The sequence below is a fragment of the Thermobia domestica genome, chromosome 10 (genome assembly GCF_964235325.1).
Source record: "Thermobia domestica chromosome 10, izTheDome1.hap1.1, whole genome shotgun sequence".
NCBI classification, from domain to species: domain Eukaryota; kingdom Metazoa; phylum Arthropoda; class Insecta; order Zygentoma; family Lepismatidae; genus Thermobia; species Thermobia domestica.
Window position 1 is genome coordinate 182,445,793 of NC_137463.1, and position 21,944 is coordinate 182,467,736.

Here is a 21,944-nt window from a genome sequence, read left to right on the forward strand (position 1 = left end):
TGTTACACGAAAACAGGTATTGCAGGAATAGATACGTATAGACGACAGGGCGAAACGAAAATGAATAATAGCCCAAGAGAAATGTTGTAAAATGATACGAACGCAGACATGTTTAGCATATCACGTAATTTGGTCGCTGCTACGGAACATAGAGGGCGTTGAACGAGAATGCGAGATGTTTAGCAAACGAGTGATAGAAGTTAAGGTAGTGAGTGCTACGACGAGGACGCTTGTGTGAGGTGGCGAGTAAGAAGCGTAATGGTCCGTAACAAAGTATTGTCTGAGTGCGAAAAGGGGCAAATAGTGGCATATAAAGAAGGTATGTTAATGAAATTGCATGTCGAAGTGGACGGACTGCTTGTGTCGTGAACAATTTTCTTAAACTTGGGATGCGGTATGGAGTAAGGAACTCATCAGGAAGGCCGCATACACTAACTCCACAACAGGAAAGACAAGTTGTTTGAAAGCTAAGTTGTGGTGGAATATCTCTTACACAGTTGGCAAGAGACCCTAACATTCATGTACTACCATGAGCAAAATAAATGACGCGTCTCTTTATTTTGAAGTTTTTTGAAAATATCTCCGTTTTCTTTATATGTTCGAAATCTCGGAAGGTTTCCCCAGCAGGACAGGTTAATAACAAACCCGTTTTTAATATTTGTGTTAGATATTAGCTTAAAATAAAGAAATTAGAAGCAAAAAACATTAAATCGACAGAAATCTCGAGAATTACCAACTCTGCTAAAGTGGGAAATTTTCAAGAACGCGAGGGAATTCTGCAGTTCAACACGAAGCAGCGACATCTATATCAGTGAGAGAAGCGTGGATTAGATCTACAAACGAAAATTTTAACGAAATATTTCTAGTATGTCTTATATGCATTATCAGCGAACTCCAAATATATGAATCTATGCTAAGTATTAACGTATAGATAGTGCAAATAGTGGAAATTACCTATGGAAAAAGACGAATTGTTAGCCCAATCGTAATGAAAAATCGTCTTTACTGTAGAACAGAGTCAGCTTACGTAAGAAAGCAAATAGCTCAGTTAGATAAAGCAACGAGTTTGTATACCGAAGATAGACGGTTCGAATCCCGTGAAGGACTGTTGTTATTTTTATCACTAAGGTTATTTTATTTATTTTTTATTTGGGAAAGAATCAAATTGTAACATATGTGTAAAACTCATGACGATACCAAAAAAAAAAAAAAAAAAAAAAGAGAGAGAGAAAATATCGTCGCATTTGCATTAGTGTCTCTAATTTTTGTTTGCAAACAGATTCGTAATTATTTCCCCTGTGCTCACTGATGCATAACGAATGTTTTCCAGTAAATGTTAATTCTAATTTGGAGAATTTTATAGTTTCACAATTCCTCACTAGATAGTCTTCTATCTACGTGTTTGGATATTTTGATAACAGATTTCCCTATTAAATGTTTAATTTTCTATATAAATATTTGTCTTAAATTGAAATTGTTTTGAATTTACTACATAAGCAAAGTTGCCCGAAGGAGGAGAGCTCAAGTAACAGATATTCTACGTAAAAGCAACCTATTGTAGAATGATGATGCTTCTTACCTTCAGCACATAATCTTAACGTTAGAGTGTCAGAGAGAGAAAAATCCTGTTTTTCCTCCCCTATGACCACTCATCTTAAAGCTCTACCTATAATGATTCGTGTCACATACTTTCGGCTCTCCAAAGACATTCATATTTATTATTATTATTATTATTATTATTATTATTATTATTATTATTATTATTATTATTATTATTATTATTATTATTATTATTCCTGTGACTTTTTGGCGCCCTTCCCCTAGTAGTAGCCTATATTTTACATTTTATCATAGTGTTTTTAATAGTTTAAACCAGGAGCGTCATTTCAGATTTTGCTTTGGGGGGGGGGGGGCAAGACCTCTTGATATAAGTAAAATTTCGCGTTTTTCACTGATTTACTACTATTCTAATGATAAACTCTATATACATCTCAAACTCAGGGGGGGCAAATGCCCCTCCCTGCCCTCCCTAAATGACGCCCCTGTTTTAAACCCATTTTCAAAAAGAAATCCTTACCTAGGAAAACTTCACAAAGAATATGGCTCGCTATAAACAATACCAACTCCACCCCCCCCCTGGTCTAGTGGCTAGCACGCCTGCCTTCTGTGGTACCGGGTCCAATTCCCGGTGGATTACTGTTGAACGATAAAAGTGGTTCGGATTCCACTATAATTAGTATCCACATCTCCCTTGCCCATTAAGGCATAACCGTGGAACGCTAAACTCAAGCAAACAAACAAACAATATTTAATTCCCGGCACTCTTTATTCTACATGCCATCTCTCAATTTTTCGATACAGCCCCCTTAGTACTATGAAACTCTCTTCTTCCATAGTGAAATGGAAAAAGATCATATAATTGCCACTACTTTACAAGAATATAAACCAAAAACGTCAGTAGAAAGCACATTATAAAATTTACTTTTTGAGGCTCGTTTTGGTGCCCCTCTTTCTCTGGCGCCCCGGGCAGTCGCCCGGCCCTTAGTCCGCCCTTGAAAGTACGGACGCATAACTAAGGACTGCGGAGGAAAGGTTAACCTTCATGTTATGCCACTGGTTTGACGTGTTTGAAATGTTCAGTAAGTGATCGGTTAGCGAAATAATTTCGACAGTTACTGATGTTTAAATTTTAGCTAAGACAAAGCTACCTAATCAAATACATTTGATATCGGGATGTCACAATTTGATTTTTCCTCACATAAAAAAGATAAAAACAATAGTAATAAAAACCCTTACTCGTACTGGGCTCCTAACTAACTAACAACCTAATTCTTACAGACTAGTTGCTCTGACCAACTGAGTTTCGATTTCTTACGCGAAAGAAGTCTGTTATATTAAGAGGCATGCTTTTCATTATTAAAACTGTTCGAAGTAATACGAACATGGCTTAAGAACAGAGACGGAACTGAATTACCACTCGATTGACCTTGAGGGCAAATCACCAAAGCGTAAAGACGTAAGTTCAGCATGCATTTCTCTGGAGTTGTGTTCAGTATTCCTATCTGCCAGTCATGCTTGTTCGTAGGAGTAATATGTTACAAACCTGACCTTTCGATACAGCACAATAGCAAAAGAATAAAAGGGAAGGAATTCTTGCCCTTGTGAACGTTGGATACCACCATGTTCAATAAAACTGTCGCGTCTCCTTGAAGTGATATTTTATCGAAAATAACTCGTTTTCCTTTATATAGTCTATCCGAAGTTTTTGAGGGTTTCAAAATGAGGAAATGTTACTGACAAACAAGGACGCATTCAGGGGTGGGTCCAGGGGGTCCGGACCCCCTCTGAAACCCCAACTTTTCTGTAAATTTAGCCTAATTTTGGGGATTATCTTTTAAAATTTTATTATAATTTATCCTAATATTGAAGTCGGACCCCTCCCGAAATAAATTACTGCATACGTGTCTGACAATTTTCAATATATTCGTTAAATAATAAAGTAAAATAACTAAATTAGGAGCAAAAAGCTTTAATAATAATAATAATAATAATAATAATAATAATAATAATAATAATAATAATAATAATAATAATAATTGAAGCGAGCTTAACGAGTTTCAACCGTACGACTCAACCAACGTTTGGATGCCTGTTCGTTCGTCTGCTTCTCTCATAAAAGACATTTCATTTTAATGAAACTAGTAAGTGCCTTCTTTTAGCTCTGGGGAGTAACTATTGCTTGGAATATGAATCTGCAAAACATAAGAGGTAAAATTAACCAAATGGTGCAAGTTTCCACTTATATATATAAAACAATTTTGCAATATCAACTACGTGAATCTTGTCCCATAAAGAAGCCGAAACCCCTACACCGAAGAGCCCTCCGAGATTTGATCATTGTCCACACGGACTGAAATTGTCATTTGAAGCCAAGACTTTAATATGAAGCCAATAATTTCTTTAAAATAGACGGAAAATTCGGAAGTTATAAGCATTTTCATATTTTTGCCTTTTCCCATAAGGGAGCCGTAGCCCCCTATACTGAAGAGCCCCCCCCCGGAGATTTGATCATTGTCCACTCGGACTGAATTTGTCATTTGGAACCAACACTTTAATACGAAGCAAAATATTTCTTTAAAATAGACGAAAAATTCGAAAGTTATAAACATGTTAACAATTTTGCCTTTTCTCATAAGGGGGCCGTATTAGCCTACACTGAAGAGCCCCACGAGATTTGATCATTGACCACTTGGACTGAAACTCTCATTTGAAACCAAAACTTTAATATGAAGCCCAAAATTAAACTTTTACATCAATTTAAACTGACTGGGTTCCGGTTCCCCCCACTATTGTTTAGTTTAGTTAAGTGGTAATTTGTGACAGCTTCACATCATCAAAAGAATGTTTCACTTCCCCTCCCCTCCCCCAGGAGTTCGTGCTGGATCCACCACTGGAATCAATAGACACTCTTCCTATTCTTTTTGTCACCCTTGATTGTGTAGGGGCTCCTTCGTACAAATAAAGAAGCGGTAATATTACAATCAAGGGGCGCTATATATTAGGTATTCTTTTAGTTACCTACCCCTAACCGCACAGGGCCATCTTTCGTAGAATAAAAAATATTACGTGATATTCCAATCATGAAAGGGGAGAGGATGCTGTAAATATATTTCTTATTCATTTTGTCTGTCCTGCTTATCAAAAATTACTTTCTGTTGCAAGGGTACTGAAATGAGAGGGGCAAAATAAAAAGTCGTACCCCCTCCTACATGGTTGCTCAAATAAGTACTAAAGAAAGCATTTTAAACTAAGATATTTAAGATTTAAACTAGGAAACTAAGATATCCTTACATTATGTAAGGATGGCATATTCAGGATTATTATTATTATTATTATTATTATTATTATTATTATTATTATTATTATTATTATTATTATTATTATTATTATTATTCTTATTATTATTTGAATGTTTTTGGAGCACCGAAATTTTGTGAGACGAACAACGATATGTAGAGGTTTAAGATGGGTGGTCATAGAGGAGGAAAAACAGGATTTTTCTCTGTCTGACTCTCTAACGTAAAGATTATGTGCTGAAGGTAAGAAGCATCATCATTCTACAATAGGTTGCTTTTACGTAGAATATCAATTACTTGAGTTCTCCTCCTTGGGTCTACTTACCTTATGTAGTAAATTCAAAACAATTTCAATTCAATACAAATACATTGTAAAACTTTTCCGTAATTAAACATCTAGGGAAAATTAAACATTTAATAGGGACATCTGTTATCAAAATATCCAAACACGTAGATAGAAGACTATCTAGTGAGAAATATTGTGAAACTTTATAAAATTCTCCAAATTAGAATTAACATTTACTAGGAAACATTCGTTATGCGCCAGCGAGCATATGGTGAGCAGTGAGCACAGGGGAAATAATTACGAAACTGTTTGCAAACAAAATTAGGGACGCTAGTGCAAGTGTGACAACGGCATTTTTTCTTTTTTTGGTACCGTCATGAGTTTTACACATACGTTACAATTTGATTCTTTCCCACATAAAAAATAAATAAAATAACCGTAGTGTAGCGATAAAAATGACAACGGCATTTCCAGGGGATCGAACTCGCTACCTTCAGCATACAGACTCGTTGCTTTAACTACCTGAGCTATTTGCTTTTTACGTGAACTGAGCCTGTTCCGGTAAAGACGATATTTCATTACGATCGTCCTACCAATTCGTCCTTTTCCATAGATAATTTCCACTATTTGCTCTATCTTTATGTTAATACTTAGTATATATTCATATATTTGGAGTTTGCAGATAATGCATATAATAAGACATACTAGAAATATTCGTTAAAAGTTTAGTTTGTAGATTTAATCCACATTTCTCTCAATGACATAGATGTCGCTGCTTCGTGTTGAAATGCAGAATTCCCTCGCGTTCTTGAAAATTTCCCACTTTAGCAGAGTTGGTAATTCTCGAGATTTCTGTCGATTTAATGTTTTTTGCTTCTAATTTCTTTATTTTAAGCTAATATCTAACACAAATATTAAAAACGGGTTTGTTATTAACCTGTCCTGCTGGGGAAACCTTCCGAAATTTCGAACATATAAAGAAAACGGAGATATTTTCAAAAAACTTCAGAATAAAGAGACGCGTCATTTATTTTGCTCATGGTAGTACATAAATCTGCCCTATCAAGAGCCGTGAAATGCTGCAATCATCTCTGATATAAGAAACACAAGCGTCAGCCACGACCCACGGTGCATCACAAGGAGCGACTGCTGGTCTGGGCCAAAACACATGTGACCTGGAAGCAGAATTGGCGTCGTGTCATCTTCAGTGACAAAAATAAATGTAATTTGGGTTGTTCCGATGGCTGACTGTACTACTGCGGAAGGAGGAACAAATGTTCTCTAAGCGACAGTACGGATGAGTCTGTAATATGGGAGGACTTTGGTTATTATGGTACTACAAACTTCGCATATTCTAAAATTCTGACATCAACCACGTACCAAACAGTACTTGCAGACAATTTGTTGCCATTTGTCGCGCGAATTGCTGGTCCCGAGTGGATCTTCCAACAGGACAATGCTACTGCCCACGTTGCTGGAACCACCAGGGATTGGTTTCGTGAGAAAGACGTGATTGTCCTTGCTTGGCCTTCCAATTCCACAGACATAAAAGCGATGGATAACCTATGGGAAATGTGTCGCTCAGTATACGCCAACGGTACCCAGTACAACAGTGTTTGCGAATTGCAGGATGCCATCATCGCTGCATGAAATCAAATTGATGTAACGCTGCAGTAAACGCTGCTAGACAGCATGTTTGATCGGGTGTTCAAGATGGTGTTACGCAATTGCTCATAGAACTGGCATTTGTATTGCGTTCGTTTCATTTTGCTATAGTCATTATCGTATTTTGGCTGTTTTTTTCAGTTTGCCTAGCCGTGAAATGAGTGAACTATCTGTATATATATTCTCCTTGTCCATCTCTACATATCATGTATTCCATCCATGACATAAGTTTTCTAAAGTTACATAACATGTTTGCATCTTCTGCATAATTTTGCAACATGCCTTACATTTGTATAATTTCCTTAAACGGAATCTAGATTTTTCATATACGTCATTTACACTTCGCTCTGGGTGGACAGTTATTAATATCCCTATTATCCACCATCCGTAAGATTGTCCACACCGCCATGCAAGACAATAAAAGAAAAATAAAGATAGTCATTTGACTGCTATTTTCATCAATGAAAGCCGTAGGAAATAGTTTTGTTCTGTTTTTCTGTGCACACTGACGATGTAACGACAGGAGCGCATGTGGTTCAGATTCCATGTTAAGATGTAGGTCCACATCTCATATAACCTCGCTGCTGAAAGAGACGCTAAACTGGAAACAAAATCAAATTAAACTGAACCATACAAATTAATGGATAAGTAATCAGAGGCGATAGGTAACTGGGGCAGTCACAGCAGCTTCCCGGATCTCAGAAATAAAGGGGGCGCGGTGGCTCAGTGGTAGAGCGTTCACCTCCGGTGCTTGAGGACCCTGGTTCGATCCCAGCTCGCGCCGTGTGGACTTTGTCGTGGACAAACATCGTGCTCGTGTGTTTTCTCGGGGTTCTATAGTTTCCTCCCAACTTCTTCATTCCACCATTTCACTCATCTCTCATCACAGTCTCCTTTAGTCTAGCCGGCATAATCGTGGGACGTAAAACTTAGATTTCAGTTCATTTTCGGAAATAAAGGGAAACTTTAATTCCAGACGACACCGAGGTTTCTCGTCTGGTTACTGGTCACAGCAGCTTCAGGCAGCGTATTGTGAACTGAGGCCCACATCTAAGGGTTTTGTATAGGTAATGTTAGGTTGCTTGTATGATGTTAAGATCAGAGTTGAAGTTGTGTGTACCTGAAGTATAATCAATAATAAATGAAATCTTTTCATTAACGTAGATCTGTTATTGAACATGGAAATGTTTAATTTCCTTAAGGTTTCTGTTCATTCCTATAATGATGGAGACTGCTTAGTGGATATATCTGATGCTGTTCTAAGAGCTACAGGAGCTAAAAGTGCAACAGACAACGACCTTGTAGAAAGAAGACAAATTGAAGATACTTACGAAGCAGAAGGACATAACGAGGGTGTAAATAAAGCCCCCTCCAATTTAGATGGAAGTCAATCCCAGATATATGGAAATTGTTGGAAGCCTTTTGACCCTTTATATGTAAGTATCAATACCATCGATATTTCCCTTACTATTTTGCTTATTGTTGCTATATTTATCATAGTAAATAGGATTGGATAAACAAAAAATCTGTTACAAGTTTCAAAAGTAAATGGATATTGGGATACACATTTTAATTCATACTTTTACTAATGGTAATTAAATTCTTTATGCTTTTCATTTATATTATGTAAGTTTATGGTGTGTCCCTCCACATTCTTCACTCATATTATGTTCACTTTAGTTACATTATCCTATCAAAGGTTTGTCTTTGTATACTATTATTTACCCTCACTCTACACTTATAAATTACACTTACCAATGCCGAGCATTTAACTTCTTTTATTTATTTTTTAAATGTACAGCTTTCATATCTAGGACATTTTCTGAGACTTGCTTCCTCCCTTCATATACATATTCTTGATATCTGGGGTTTGTTTCAGGTAACGTAATGAGTTTACAAGTGAATGTTACGACTCATAGTTCATTTCATTCATACTTCTCCCCAATGGCATCACTCAATTGGTGCCACATATGACCACGATCAGTAGAAAAATTGAGAGTAGCAACCATGTAACTTAGCAGTGCACCATCTTGCCATGTTCTGTCGTCTTAAAATACAGAAAAAAGAGGAAGGATGTCAAGACATTCCTTCTGTGCAAATGTTGCTTCACCATTTGAAGGGAAAAAGACGATACATTGCTAAAAACAAAATAATAATAATAATAATAATAATAATAATAATAATAATAATAATAATAATAATAATAATAATAATAATAATAAGTGCTAGAAAGGTCTGTGGTCTTGAGATTAGGAAAGAACAGGACGACCTTCCTGTTCTCATACTGTATATGAAGAAATGAACATATTGTCTATTTAATCTCAAATACTTTGTTTCCTTAAGCACATCCACTGAGTGCACACTGAAAATGTTTTCGGATCTTTTGTTTCAGGTCTTTAATGTTCTGAACGAAACACTTGATGGAAAGGCAATAATAAATTCATCAACACAAAACAATGGATTGTTGCGCGGAAGTCAACGAAAAGAAGTAGGACGGCTTTTGATTAAGCACATCCTTTTTGAAAACCCATACAGAAAAATCCAGATGTTTGACTTCACAACCTTGGCAAAGCAAATTGTAGACCTATTTCCTAAGGAAGCTGCATCTCTTTATTATACAGCGTCGCTACCTGCAACACGATATCAGACGAAGAGAAATGCTAGCGGAATATTATACGAAGCTTACATTACACGGAGAAGGAAACTTCGGGAGTTAAAAGATCCCACCTCACCTCAGAGTTGTCCATCAAGGCGTTCTACGTCTTCGAATTTATCTTCAGTACTAACAGTAGAGGAAGAAAATGAAGGTATATAGATCTTACATTTACTAGCTTTCGTTTCATGCTAGTATGTAGTTTGGATAGTATGTAAAGTAATTTGTTACATGAAAGCAAGTATATAATGACAAATAATAATTAGTCCTGGAAAGGGCTCATACAGAGCTTGTAGTTTAAAAGGGCATGGGTTTTGGGTACTAGATTTACATACTCTTATTTTCTGTCAACGAATACATACTGAACGAAATGACTAAGCTATTATCTTCCCATGGTAACAAGACATTAGAAACGCGAACTTATTCTAAATGTTATTAAATTGCATGCAGTGAGTACTTAATGATATTACACCAATCATTAAAATATTAAAGAATAAATGACTTCTATGATAAATCATAGAACGTGCAAACCAGGTATAGTTGGAGCTTTTTGGTTTTATTTTAGTTTAGCGTACCGTTCAGCAGCGGGGCTATATGAGACTTGGACCTACAGTTTAAAGTAGGATCCGAACTTCCGCCAGAAATCGAACCCGGATTTCCCACGCCAGAGGCACGTACGCAAACTTCTTACCCACGGGTACTGTACAGTATTACTGGTTTTTATACCGTGAAGCCTACTCAGGTGAATTATTGCATAAACTACTTTTACTGGCGTATCTAAACTAATGATGTGCGATAAAATTAGTTTTAAAACTTCGTATTATCTACAGGTGTAGGGAAATATGCTTTATTAAAATTCAGCTCTAGTCAGTGATTGATAAACTTGTAATAGCAATGTCAGGCGGATTTGGCATCTAACTTTGCATGTCATTCTACCTGAAAATATGACTAGATATGGATCACTCGATCAATAAATAGTTACTGGATTTCGCTTTACACTTTTAACTAATCACTACTAATCAATTACAGGAAAAACAATATTTTTCGAAAGTAAGAAATGGTGTTTTTTAGCATAACAGCACACAAAATAAACATTGTGTTAATGACTAAAATCATTTTTATAATTTAAATGGCAGGATTTAGAACGTAGTTAGTAGTATCGATTAGTTATTCACTTGTGCTATAGGTTTTTCCCTGTTCATTGTTTAGAGGTACAACATAATATGCCGCTGGGCTTTGCGGCATACCTGATAGAAAACATGTTAACTTCAGTACTTTTCTGTAAACTTGACATAACTGATATAAACGTCTGCTTAATTAGTAGTACTAAGATGTTTAATGAGGCTTTTCGGATGGTTGAGAGAATTCGTTGTTCAGCTCAGTTTTTGGCTGCAATCTTCAAAACAGAAATCTTTTTTTTACGTTCCACAGTTGTCATAGGCTAAGAGAGACTGCACTAATAAGAATGAATGATATGAAGTGAAGAAAGTGGCAGGAAGCTGGAGAACTCGTCAGTGTTTGTTCAACACAAAGCCCACTAGGCGCGAGCTTGGTTGAACTTGGGACTCACGCACAGAAGATGAATGCTCTACCCCTGAGCCACTGCGGCCTCTTCAGTTTTCGAGCTACAGTATACAGGGTGTTAACTGATACTTGCAATACTGGAAAGCAACTGGGAATTTATATCGATAACGAAAATACTGAAAATAAATTGAAAATTGTGTAATATTGGAAAATTCCTTTTGAGACGCTTCAAGATGGCAGCCCCTTCATCTGGGTGTAGGTAGTGATAGAGATAACTGGTAACCTAATCAGAAACCTAGCTAGTTCGAGAAAGCAAATATATATTTTATATATAGTTACGTTCATGTAATATTTTTGCAGTATCAAGACAGTAGCACACCTAAATGTGAACATTAAACACGTTACTCTGATATTTGTAATTAGTTGGTCTTGACTGTTTCTGTACAAATGTAATGAGACTGTAAAAATATGTAATACGGTGAACTAGCTGAGAAAAGTTTGCTGTGAGGAGTGGAGGACCAACACACCAAAAAAGTGGATTGAAAGGCATTCTGAGTGGAAAAAAAAGGTCCAGAAAACTCTTCTGGTTGTTGTTTTAGTCCACTAGTTTGATTTTTCTATTAGCATACAGAAGACTGCTTGTGTAACATTTTACAGGCCATTCAATACCATAGCATACAGTCGTATGTGGCACTCACGTTGTTTTGGTTCACCATAGTTTTCTAAACATTTTTCGGTCAGAATACTGGAAATATTTGAAATACCAAAGTCAACTCCAGTAGACCGTACAGTTCCTTATCTTTATATTTTAGTCATTTATACTGTGTATTTTCTTTTCTAGATGAGCCAATTGTGGATGAAAAAGTTCAGTGGCTTCAGAACAGTATCGATCCATGGGCACTAGTTGAAATAAATTGGAACGACACAGTCCTCAATCGCATGCGGGAAGTCGAAGATGGTGCAGGAACTGTCGTGGACTATTTTAACAAATATCCTGCTCTAAAACAACCTCAAGGATTTCAATTAGTAAGTGTTGTACGTTTATATATGAGAAATTAATCAATATTGGGTGTCCCCAACTCTCAGCATTTAAGATGTTTATCAAAATACGATGATTATACGATTCTAAATTCTTCTAGAGCAGTGTTCAGCAACTAGTGTGTCGCGGCACACCAATTTGCCTTGTCAAGGTGAAAACTGTCACGTAAACGTTTACCTATTGTAAGACATTATTGAACTCTTTATCCCTGTTTCTGCGTGCCGAGGGGGTGTCAAAGATCTCAGGAGAACTGCAATCACCTAATCACCTAAAAGAAATCCACTTAGGAGAACTGCAACAAGGATGGTATTAGTACCTTTCTACATAGTCACTGTGCCTAGCGACACATTTTTGCCAGCGGTTCTGCACTTTCCGTAAGCCTGTTTTGTAAAAGTCTGCAGTTTGGCTTTGAAACCATAGTTCCTCAGAAATAACGTCTTTCCTACTGTCTAAATAGCATTCTCTGAGTGGATGCTTCATTTGTGAGAAGAGAAAGGTCACTTTGGTGGGTCAACCTTTCATATCCTAATTCCACTGCCTTCATGGACACGAGCTGGTACATTGTCTGCCAACAGTAGAACCCCTTGTGTGGCCACTCCACGACGTTTCTTCAATTCCTCTCGTGACTTAGTCAGGAGATGGGAATAATAGGTAATAGTTAGTTCCTGTCGTAGGTAATCTTCGTGATGACCCCTTCAGTCTCAGAAAACTAAAAGCATCACTTTGGCGGCCGACTTCTGTGTTGTCTTTTTAAGGGTTGGAAGGAGGGGTGTTTCCATTGTTTGCTCATTTCCTTTGCTTATGGATCATAAAAATAAACCTAGCGTTCGTCAGTTGTCATTAGTCTGCCTAGAAGGTCCTCTTCATCTCACAGCGATGCAACATTTCTTTGCAGCGTCGTCGCGATCCCTTCTGGAATGAGCAGTCGTGGCACTCATCGTATTGACACTTCCTGAAAATGCAGCTGGTTGTGAGTATTATTTCAGGTAGACCCATATCCATATCTATGCACACAGAACATTTTCAATGGTAATCCTCCTGTCTTCCATTATCTCAACTTTCTCTATCAAGGCGACATCATTCATGAAAGATTCTTCCAGATCTACAGACGTCCGCGGTGGTCATTTGTAAGTTTGGAATTGGTTTCCACTTGGATCCTTTCATAGGATGGGGTTTCATCCTCAGACTTCTCTTCATGAATCTACTTTCGTGATTTCCCCTGCAGATGGAGGAATTTAATGACGCTTCATGCTTCAAGCTTGCCAATCATCGCACATTCAGAGGTTTATCTGGAAAAAGTTGTAACTAGTCCATGTTCATGGTTCACATACGTGGACCTAACTATAAAATGCATGTCCAAGGGGGGTTGTTGTTCGTCATTCTAGGTGATTGTACGAACTTGTTGATGCTTCCTCATATACTTGTACAGTATTTAATTTCCTGTAATTTTTTTTCGAAAGTTGTTGGATTAAGACAACTTGCATGACTGTAATACTATGTCTTTCGCAAAGTGTTCCGGAATTTAGTGATAAGGTAGTCAAATTATCACAGAGGCCAAGAACCCATTTACAATATCCGTAACGTTGCTAATGCTTCCTGCAAGGATATTATGAAAATAACCTCTCTCAGCTATTAGTGAAATTTGAAACATTCTTCTCTACTGAAATTACTTAGAGTTCATTTCCAATTCCATTGTATTTGTGAGAGTTGTAGTTTTAGACGTAGCCTGAAATTAAAGCGTCAAAAAAGGAGACTTCAACCATTCAATGAAGAAATGACTTGCATTAACAACTATTCCTCCACGAACCAGTGAAACAGACACAAATGTCACATTGGAGGTATAACTAGAATTATTTATTAACTTATTATAACAAAAGTATATTTATTTTATGTGTTCTGAAGTATAACTTCATACACACAGAACTAAAATCCATGTACTTGTGCCATAATATATTTTAATACATTTAAATTGACATAAATAATTTATAAATGTGTGACTCAATTTGTTTAATAATAATAATAATAATCTTTAATAACGTGCTTAGAACTAAAATCAATAATACAACTCTTGGTCGTGTAATTCAATGATACGAATATAAACCTATAGAATACAATAAAACCATAAAACGATAGAAAATATTATGCTAATTACATATGAAATAAGTGAATTAAACCATAGTCAGTGCATTAAGTCATTGCAAATCAAGGTAAATAAAATAGTTTTAAGATGTTCAATGATTGTAATACTTTACAGGTCTTGAGACTAAAACTTGTTTTGTTGCTAGGTTAGGTGGCTCAGTAGTACTTAACTCTCGTGCATGGGTTCTTAGTTTGATCCCCGGGTAAGTTTCTGGCTTACAACATTGCACCTGTGGGTGGATTTCTTACAATATTAATTTCTTGCAAAATATTACCTTCAATCTCATATTGATTAACAATAATAAACAAAAATATTTGTGAAATAGCTGCAAAAATTAATCGTAAGACTGTCCAACTGGTACGTGTATGTATCGCTGTTGGTTGAACATATGTACTTTTTTTTTTTTTGCTCCATTGGTGTTTTAATGTTTACAATTTTCTTTTCAGCTGTTACACGATTTTTCGTACCTCTATCCAGAGGACAACTGTTTCTTCAGTACTATAGTGGCAGTACGAGATAGAATAATCAATATCGCTGAAGAACGCATAAAGACTTCCAGGGATCCAGAATTAAAGCATCAAATTTCAAATTACATAGGACAAATTAGAGGTAATGCAAATTCAATTTTACTTTGAATTTTGAAGTATCTCTGAAAGTTGCGTTTCGAGCATAGACAATCATGTTACCTGGACCCACTCTGTCCTAACACTACATATTTCTAATACAGCTTAAGCGGGTCATATCACAAGTAGGTAGTATTTTGTATTTTTTATTTTTATTTATTTTTATTTATTTATTTATTTATTTTTGTTCAAAGGCTTCCATGAAAGGCTCCCTAAGCACGAAATATATTTGTTTCTGGGTACTTTACAAGAGTTTAAAAATTATTCCTCTCTTAGACAGAGTGGGTAAGGTACTGGTAGGCCCACAGCGGTATAAACTAGTTTTCCAACTAGACCAGTAACTATCATTCTTTGAAAAGGAATGAAGTTTCATCTTAAATTAAAACAAAATGCGAAAGTTATTATTCCTTATCATGTACACTTATGTTTCTGCTCCATATTTGTATGGCATTTGTTTAATCGTTCTGTTGTATTACGGAACTTATATTAAATTCGTTGTCACATTATTTCTATTCTAAGGAAGGCTTTGGATGCCAGATGAAATTTCGTTGATTGAAGCAGTACTGTTGATATTGGCTTCGACGTTATGCACCAAGGCTAAAGGAGACTGTGCTAATGGTGGTGAACAAAATGGTAAAATTGTTTAAGAAGTCGAGAAAACCCACGCACACTGTTCACCACAAAGCCATTTGGCGAGAGCCTCTCCGTTGATCTAGTGACTAGTGTGTGCGTCTTTGATGCACGTGGTCTCGAGTTCAATTCCCAGTGAGAGCACACAAAAAAGTTTAGTTTAACATTCACTTTAGTTTACCGTCGTTCTGTCTTTTACCCTAATGAACATTACCGTGTAACATTAAACAAAAATGTAAATAAAACATATATGAAAACTTACGATCATGATCAGCAGAGTAGAAAATAAGGACAATTATATATATTTAGAAAGTACTAACTTGGATATTGAATGGATTTTAGAAGCTAAAACTAGGGATGACATATGTTCATAATGAGCTATTTAGCATGTGCTGAATTCGTAATGCAATCAAGAGACTGAGAACTGAAATTAAACAGAAAACTAGTGAACCTTCACTTTTACAATAAAATAGCTTAGTTTCACATACATGTTCATAGACTAAGGAATATTGTCAAATAATACTAGGATTTAGTTCGACCTAAACAATACACTGGTATATATTTTGAAGCTAGTTGTTAATTAAGTGTTAAGATAACTCATTGGAACTCTTGGCTTGAAATCATTGAATAATAAAACCATATTAGTCATAGTAGGTAAAAAATAGAATGAGAAAATGTTTCGACATCCAACCATAATAGCGTGTAATTTTTCTTTACTATGACTGGTGTTATCAGTAAATATCAGCTGGTCGCTTATCTTCGTATTTCTGAAATTATTCTTCGCATCATTCAATAGTGATTTTATTTAATTCTTTCAATTAGTTCCCTCTTAGTTATCACCAATGTTTGTCAGTTACCGGTAACTGAAATACTCAGAAGTGTCTATTATAATTTAGCTCTAGTTTACTTTCACACTGAACGACCCGATTATAACTACTGTTGTTCTTTTCAGATCAAGATCCTGACTCAAGGAGTCTAGTGGCCCTTCTGTTAATTCCTTACATAATTGGAATTCCGCCCTGCAGACGGAAGAGAGGATTTACAACATGGAAACCATCGCGCTCAGAAATAAGAGATGGATTCATAACTCAAGTTGCATCAGGAGATGACGTACAGGTGTGCGTTGAATCCCGAAAGAACAAACTCCAACGTCTTGGACGGTCTTTCCAGCCCCTTGTGTTATTTGTTGGTGACAATCTTACGGAAGTGAAGGGAGTGTATGTTGTAGTGGATAACACATATTATTCCATGCACAGTGTAATCCAAGCTGTAGATGTTGCTTTCAAAATTTTTCAGTCCGTTGGTGCTCAATACCCAGAAGAAGCATCAGATATTTGGCTCGTCATACAGAGAGGATTTTACAGAGAGGAGTTACTCTTAAAAGACACTTAGAGTCCATTCAACATGTACTTCGTCCCCATCAGTCATTGATTCCCAATCAAACCTAAATATTCTACTTTCTGATACCCCTTCTACACCCACGCAAGATTTTGTTCATGAAATAACCAAAGAAAACGCTATAGCACAATTTGTATCATCACTGCATGCAATGCCACTTATTCCTCGTTCTACAATTCAGTTCATTGTGGAAAACTTGAATAATTTTTTACATGCCTCAAAAAATATTCTTGAAACCGAATTTTATAATATGGTTGGTAGAGATAATGTTCCAAGATACATTCAAGAATGCTTCGAAAAAGTGTTGTCATCACATGCTGCATGTGTAACGGATCTTCGTTCAGAATATAAACGTCTTCAATTCTTTGAACGTTTGGAAACGTACATTGCTCCCATAGAAATTACAATTGGGCAACGTATGGAGTCCAAACGTTCAGGAGATGGTGTCGGTTTTGTATCTATACCTTGTACAATGCAGCTTATACCTATCAATGTTGTTCTTCAAAAATTTTTTTCAATTAATAAAGTCTTATTTGAAACCTTACAATATTTAAAGTATTTAGAAAATGATGCAATCTGTTTAGAAAACATTGTGCAGGCGAAAATTTGGAAAGATGTACTGAACACAAGTGAAGAAAATTACCTTCACCTTCCCATGATACTGTATTTCGACGATTTTGAGATTGGGAATCCTCTTGGTAGTCATGCTACTATTCATAAATTAGGTGCAATTTACTTGTCGTTGCCCTGTCTCCCCACTCACTACGCTTCCCTTTTGAATCACATTTTCCTTCTCGCATTGTTCCATTCATCTGACAGGAACAAATTTGGAAACAACATAGTTTTCCAAAAAATAATTGAAATACTCAATGAATTAAACCATACGGGTGTATCAGTGGCCACCGATGTTTTCAGCGGAGCTATTAAGTTTCATGTTGTGTGTTTATGTGGCGATAATTTAGCCTTAAATGGCATATTGGGTTTTGTGGAGAACTTTGTGGCAAATTATTACTGTAGAATCTGTACTTGTAGCAAACAGCAGATGCAAAGTATGTTGTATGAAGATAAAACGTCATTGAGGAGCATAGAAAATTATGAGCAACATTTACTCTTAAATGATACGTCGAGAACAGGTATCAAGGAGAAATGTGTTTTCCTTAATTTAAATGGATTTAAACTTTTTGATAATGTAGGAGTAGATATTTTACATGACTACTTAGAAGGTTGTTGTCGTTACGTAATGAATTTTGTTATTACTTATTTAGTTCAAGAGACGAAACTAGTTCCATTGAATATTGTACAAGCTCGATTGTTTAATTTTGATTACGGTCCGGATTCTTCGTCCAAACCTGTGAATGCATTAACAGTGGAAGGATCCATCTTGAAACTTAGAACGTCTGCTTCTGAAATGGTTACATTAGTTAGGTATTTTGGTTTACTTTTTGGCTATTATGTTCCAAGAAAAAATGAAGTGTGGAATTTGTATACAGCGTTACGTAGAATTTTGGATAGATTGTTAAATAAGAGGGTTTATAATGATACGTCTGAGCAACTGACATATTTAATAGCAGATCTTAATGAGACATATTGCAACCTTACTAAAAGTTCGCTAAAACCAAAATTCCATTTTCTTTTACACTATCCTAGTATGCTTCTTAAGTTTGGACCTTTGACCCAAGTGTGGACAATGAGGTTTGAGGCCAAACATAAAATTTCTAAAATTGCTGCCAGGGCGTCTTCGAGCCGTGTGAACATATGCAAAACAATTGCAATGAAAAACCAACTAATATTGAACGACATGATTTTAAAAAATAAACCTGTGTGCTCTTTCATTTGTGGAAAAAAGCGAAAAGTGGAAACTATCATCACTAGTTTGCTGAAACAAAAGTTTTTTCTGACATCGAATCCTGTGATATATTCTGTAGCCTGTGTAAGAATTAAAGGTGTTAAATTAGATGTTTCTTCTGTTGTTACTGTTGATCTGTGCACTGAAAACTGTTTACCTATATTTGCCCAAATAACGGATATATGGGTTACTGACGATGAAAGAATATTTTTATTATGTTCTTTGTTCGAAACTAATGATTTTGACCTACACTTCTTTGCATATAAAGTTTCAAAAAAGAATGAATCTGTTTGGCTTCGTTATAGTGATCTGATGACGTACATACCAAACACATTTACAGTTATGTCCGATCATAGTCTCTATGTAACTGTTAGATCGCCTATAAACTAGTTTACATACCATAATGAACAAAACGAATAAAGTTACCGTTCATTTTTAAGTAACTAATAGGAACGATGGTACTTGGAATAGACCGCACTTAAGAAGGAATCCAAAACACACGATATTAGGTAAACTATTGAAAAAAGAAATAACAAGGTAGTGAAACATATCTACTTGTAGAAGTTATAGGGCACATATGTAAGAAAAGTGGCTTACCTTGTGTCTGCATATTACTTTAGTTAAATATATTCTTCCTCTAGATATGTAGTCAGCACCATTTTTATTACGGTTACCGAATTCTTACTATAACATCTATTAAGTTTTGCATTATTTAGAGAACAATTGCTGGAAATTCAGTGATTTAATTTAGTTTTTTGATTCCTTTTAATCATTGTCCCTGTATTTGCTGCCTATTAAAAAAAAACTTTGTTCACAGTACTGATTATTGTGGAAATAAACAATTTCTTTAATTTGTTCTTTACCTGGTTATCTTTTTTGGAAACTCTTTTGCAGGTATAATACTTGAATTTTAGGACAAGGATATTTGAAAATGTATTTTGGCTTGTGTAGTTTGTCAATGTCTAAGTTATTTTTGTTTTGTTGGCACCAGATGTGAATTATTTTCGAATTCCAGGTAGGGGCAATGTGTTCAGATCTAATTTTTGAAGTAATGTAAATGTCCCAAGGAAACGAGATTTTGTTAGATTCTTTGTAAAATTGGTAATAATCTTAACGGTAAAGTTGTGTAAACTGGAAAGATTTGTAACAAAATGTATAATACAATATAAATAAATAATAAAGAATTATCGTTTACTTTCTGAACAAATCAACATCCAGAATTATCCTTTATCCAAGTCATGAGAATGGGGTACTTTGCACATCGCTATACTTTGTATCAGGTGTTCCATGTTCGTTTCATAACTTTGTAACTTTTCTAGTGCTGCCATCATCGCAGGTCAGTAGGAGCGTTTAAGGATTTCACTCATGCAGCCTGATGACTAACGTGCGTTCTGTTATGCATGGTACTTGGCATTAAACAAGTGAGAAAAACGACACGAAATGAGATACAATTGTCTGAGTCATAGGCAGTATCCACAACGAACAATGCTGAGTGTGCATGAGTTTTCTATTTATCATTTGGCTGAATTCAATGTTGCATTTACTGCTGAAATCTGTACTTTATTTCGTACTTTGAAGATGCAGTTTGATGTAAGTTTTAAATTCTTGCGTATATATGCTGTACACTTGTATCTTACACGTAACTTTAAGAATCATCACTCTTTAAGGATGTATGAGAAAGTTACTGTTCTCCATTAAAAGTGCAACACTAAGACGACATCGTTGGAAGTCCAAATTTACAGTGCGTGGAGCATGGAAGGTTACAGTTCATTAGTATAAGTGCCACGAAGAAGTACCAGTTATGTCATATAGTGACAGCAAGTGAAAACCAGTCAGTCATATTTAAATGGTAAGCGAAAGGTGGTGTGGCGTGAGTGATTACAGAGCGTAGGTATGGGATACTAGAATAGAGTTGATTATGAAGAGATTGGATATTTTCTTTCCAAAAGAATCCTGCTTCTGTAGCAGTATCACAATGCCCGCATTCACTTCTCTCGCCCGTGGCACTAAGCTGGATGACGCCTGTATTTTGCTTCGCCACGTTGAACAGGCGCACAGTGTTAAGGTATGGGATGTCGTTATGTGCCTGTTTATGGCTCCTACGCATTGTCGGACATTGGACAAGTCAACGGTACATTAACAAGGTGTTGGATTCTATTGTAGTCCCTTTATTTCAGGTCCTGCCGGATATAAATAAAGGGAATTTCTGCAGGAAACTCCCTACACTACCTCACTGGATATACTACACTTGCTCTGCTTTCTTTTCAGCGCGATCCTCCCACCTCTCGCCGCTTAAACATGTCAGATCGATGATTCCATAATGTTTCTCATACCTGCAAACTTCTCGAGCTACAGTTGAGGAGTTGTGGCATCGGATCGAAGATGCATGGCTTACCATACTACAAGAGAAACTATTCTCGATGCCTTGCCGTGTTGCAGCCGTTCTGGCTATCAATGTTGGGCTCCAGTTCTGCTCCGCTGTCACCACGTTGCCACACAGCGAATACAGCGGTAAATTTAAGCATATTCTACACTTACTATTAGGTATCGGAATGGGAACTTTGGCGCAGCTACCCTGTATCCTTCTTGGTGTTGCATTTTTAATGGCGAGCACTGTGTAGGAATCATGTGAGCGAATAAGTTTTAGGCTCTCATATTTTTAACTAGCAGCGTTCACCCCGCTTCGCTGCGGTCACCCCGGAACGCAATAAACTTTGTTACTTAGATAATTTTTACTTTTTCGCTTTCAAATTGCAGTAAATGTTAAAATTATAGCGCCTGTCATTTATGTTAACCCGCCGAGTCACATGGTCATGCGGGTTGCATATAAATACGTTTATTTTTACCTATGATGAACTAATAATAAAGGATTTGTACGTATGGACACTTCAATGGTCAATTATCTCAAGACACTGGTAATTAAAAATTAAAGTGATATGATAAAAACCATCTAGGGTCCAAATCATAATAACCCCCCAAAAATGAAAGAAATTGGTTCAGCCGTATTAGCGTGATGAGTTCACAAAGGATTTGTGCGTTCTCTTTTATATATATAGATTATATCTATATTTAAAAAAATAACTTATCTGTTAAAATGTACAGAGAAGTTTTCTGAAAAATTCTATTCAGGCCTCTTGTGGCAATAACTTCTGTATTTTGGAAGATACTATTATGGAAAAGAAGATATGGAAGTCGTCTCTATATAGTACAAGCAATGGATAACAGCAGCTTAATAAATGATTGTACGTAAATCTTGTTTGAGTTTGAATATAGAATTATACATT

The 21,944-nt window shown here is 36.1% G+C and overlaps 2 protein-coding genes across 11 annotated transcripts in view; both read left to right on the forward strand.

Moving 5' to 3' along the window:
- Positions 1–17,189, forward strand: part of LOC145662867 (uncharacterized) — a 38,034-nt gene extending 20,845 nt beyond the window's left edge. For 9 of the 10 annotated variants that reach the window (XM_081728811.1, XM_081728810.1, XM_081728816.1 and 6 more), the window contains 5 exons: positions 8,010–8,243; positions 9,200–9,614; positions 11,826–12,010; positions 14,610–14,772; positions 16,369–17,189. In XM_081728811.1, coding sequence (XP_081584937.1) covers positions 8,010–8,243; positions 9,200–9,614; positions 11,826–12,010; positions 14,610–14,772; positions 16,369–16,808 — 1,437 coding nt within the window. In that variant the 3' untranslated portion in view covers positions 16,809–17,189. The remainder of the gene's footprint in view (positions 1–8,009; positions 8,244–9,199; positions 9,615–11,825; positions 12,011–14,609; positions 14,773–16,368) is intronic. The other variant, XM_081728818.1, reaches the window with a different exon arrangement.
- On the forward strand, positions 17,065–19,050 carry LOC145661700 (uncharacterized). The gene has a single exon (XM_081727031.1). It carries the CDS (start codon positions 17,065–17,067, stop codon positions 19,048–19,050), a length of 1,986 nt encoding a protein of 661 aa, XP_081583157.1.
- Positions 19,051–21,944: the final 2,894 nt, after the last annotated feature.

Bases quoted from the DNA above. Each gene is read 5' to 3' on its own strand.
- LOC145661700 (XM_081727031.1), top strand. From the start codon at position 17,065: ATGGTTGGTAGAGATAATGTTCCAAGATACATTCAAGAATGCTTCGAA.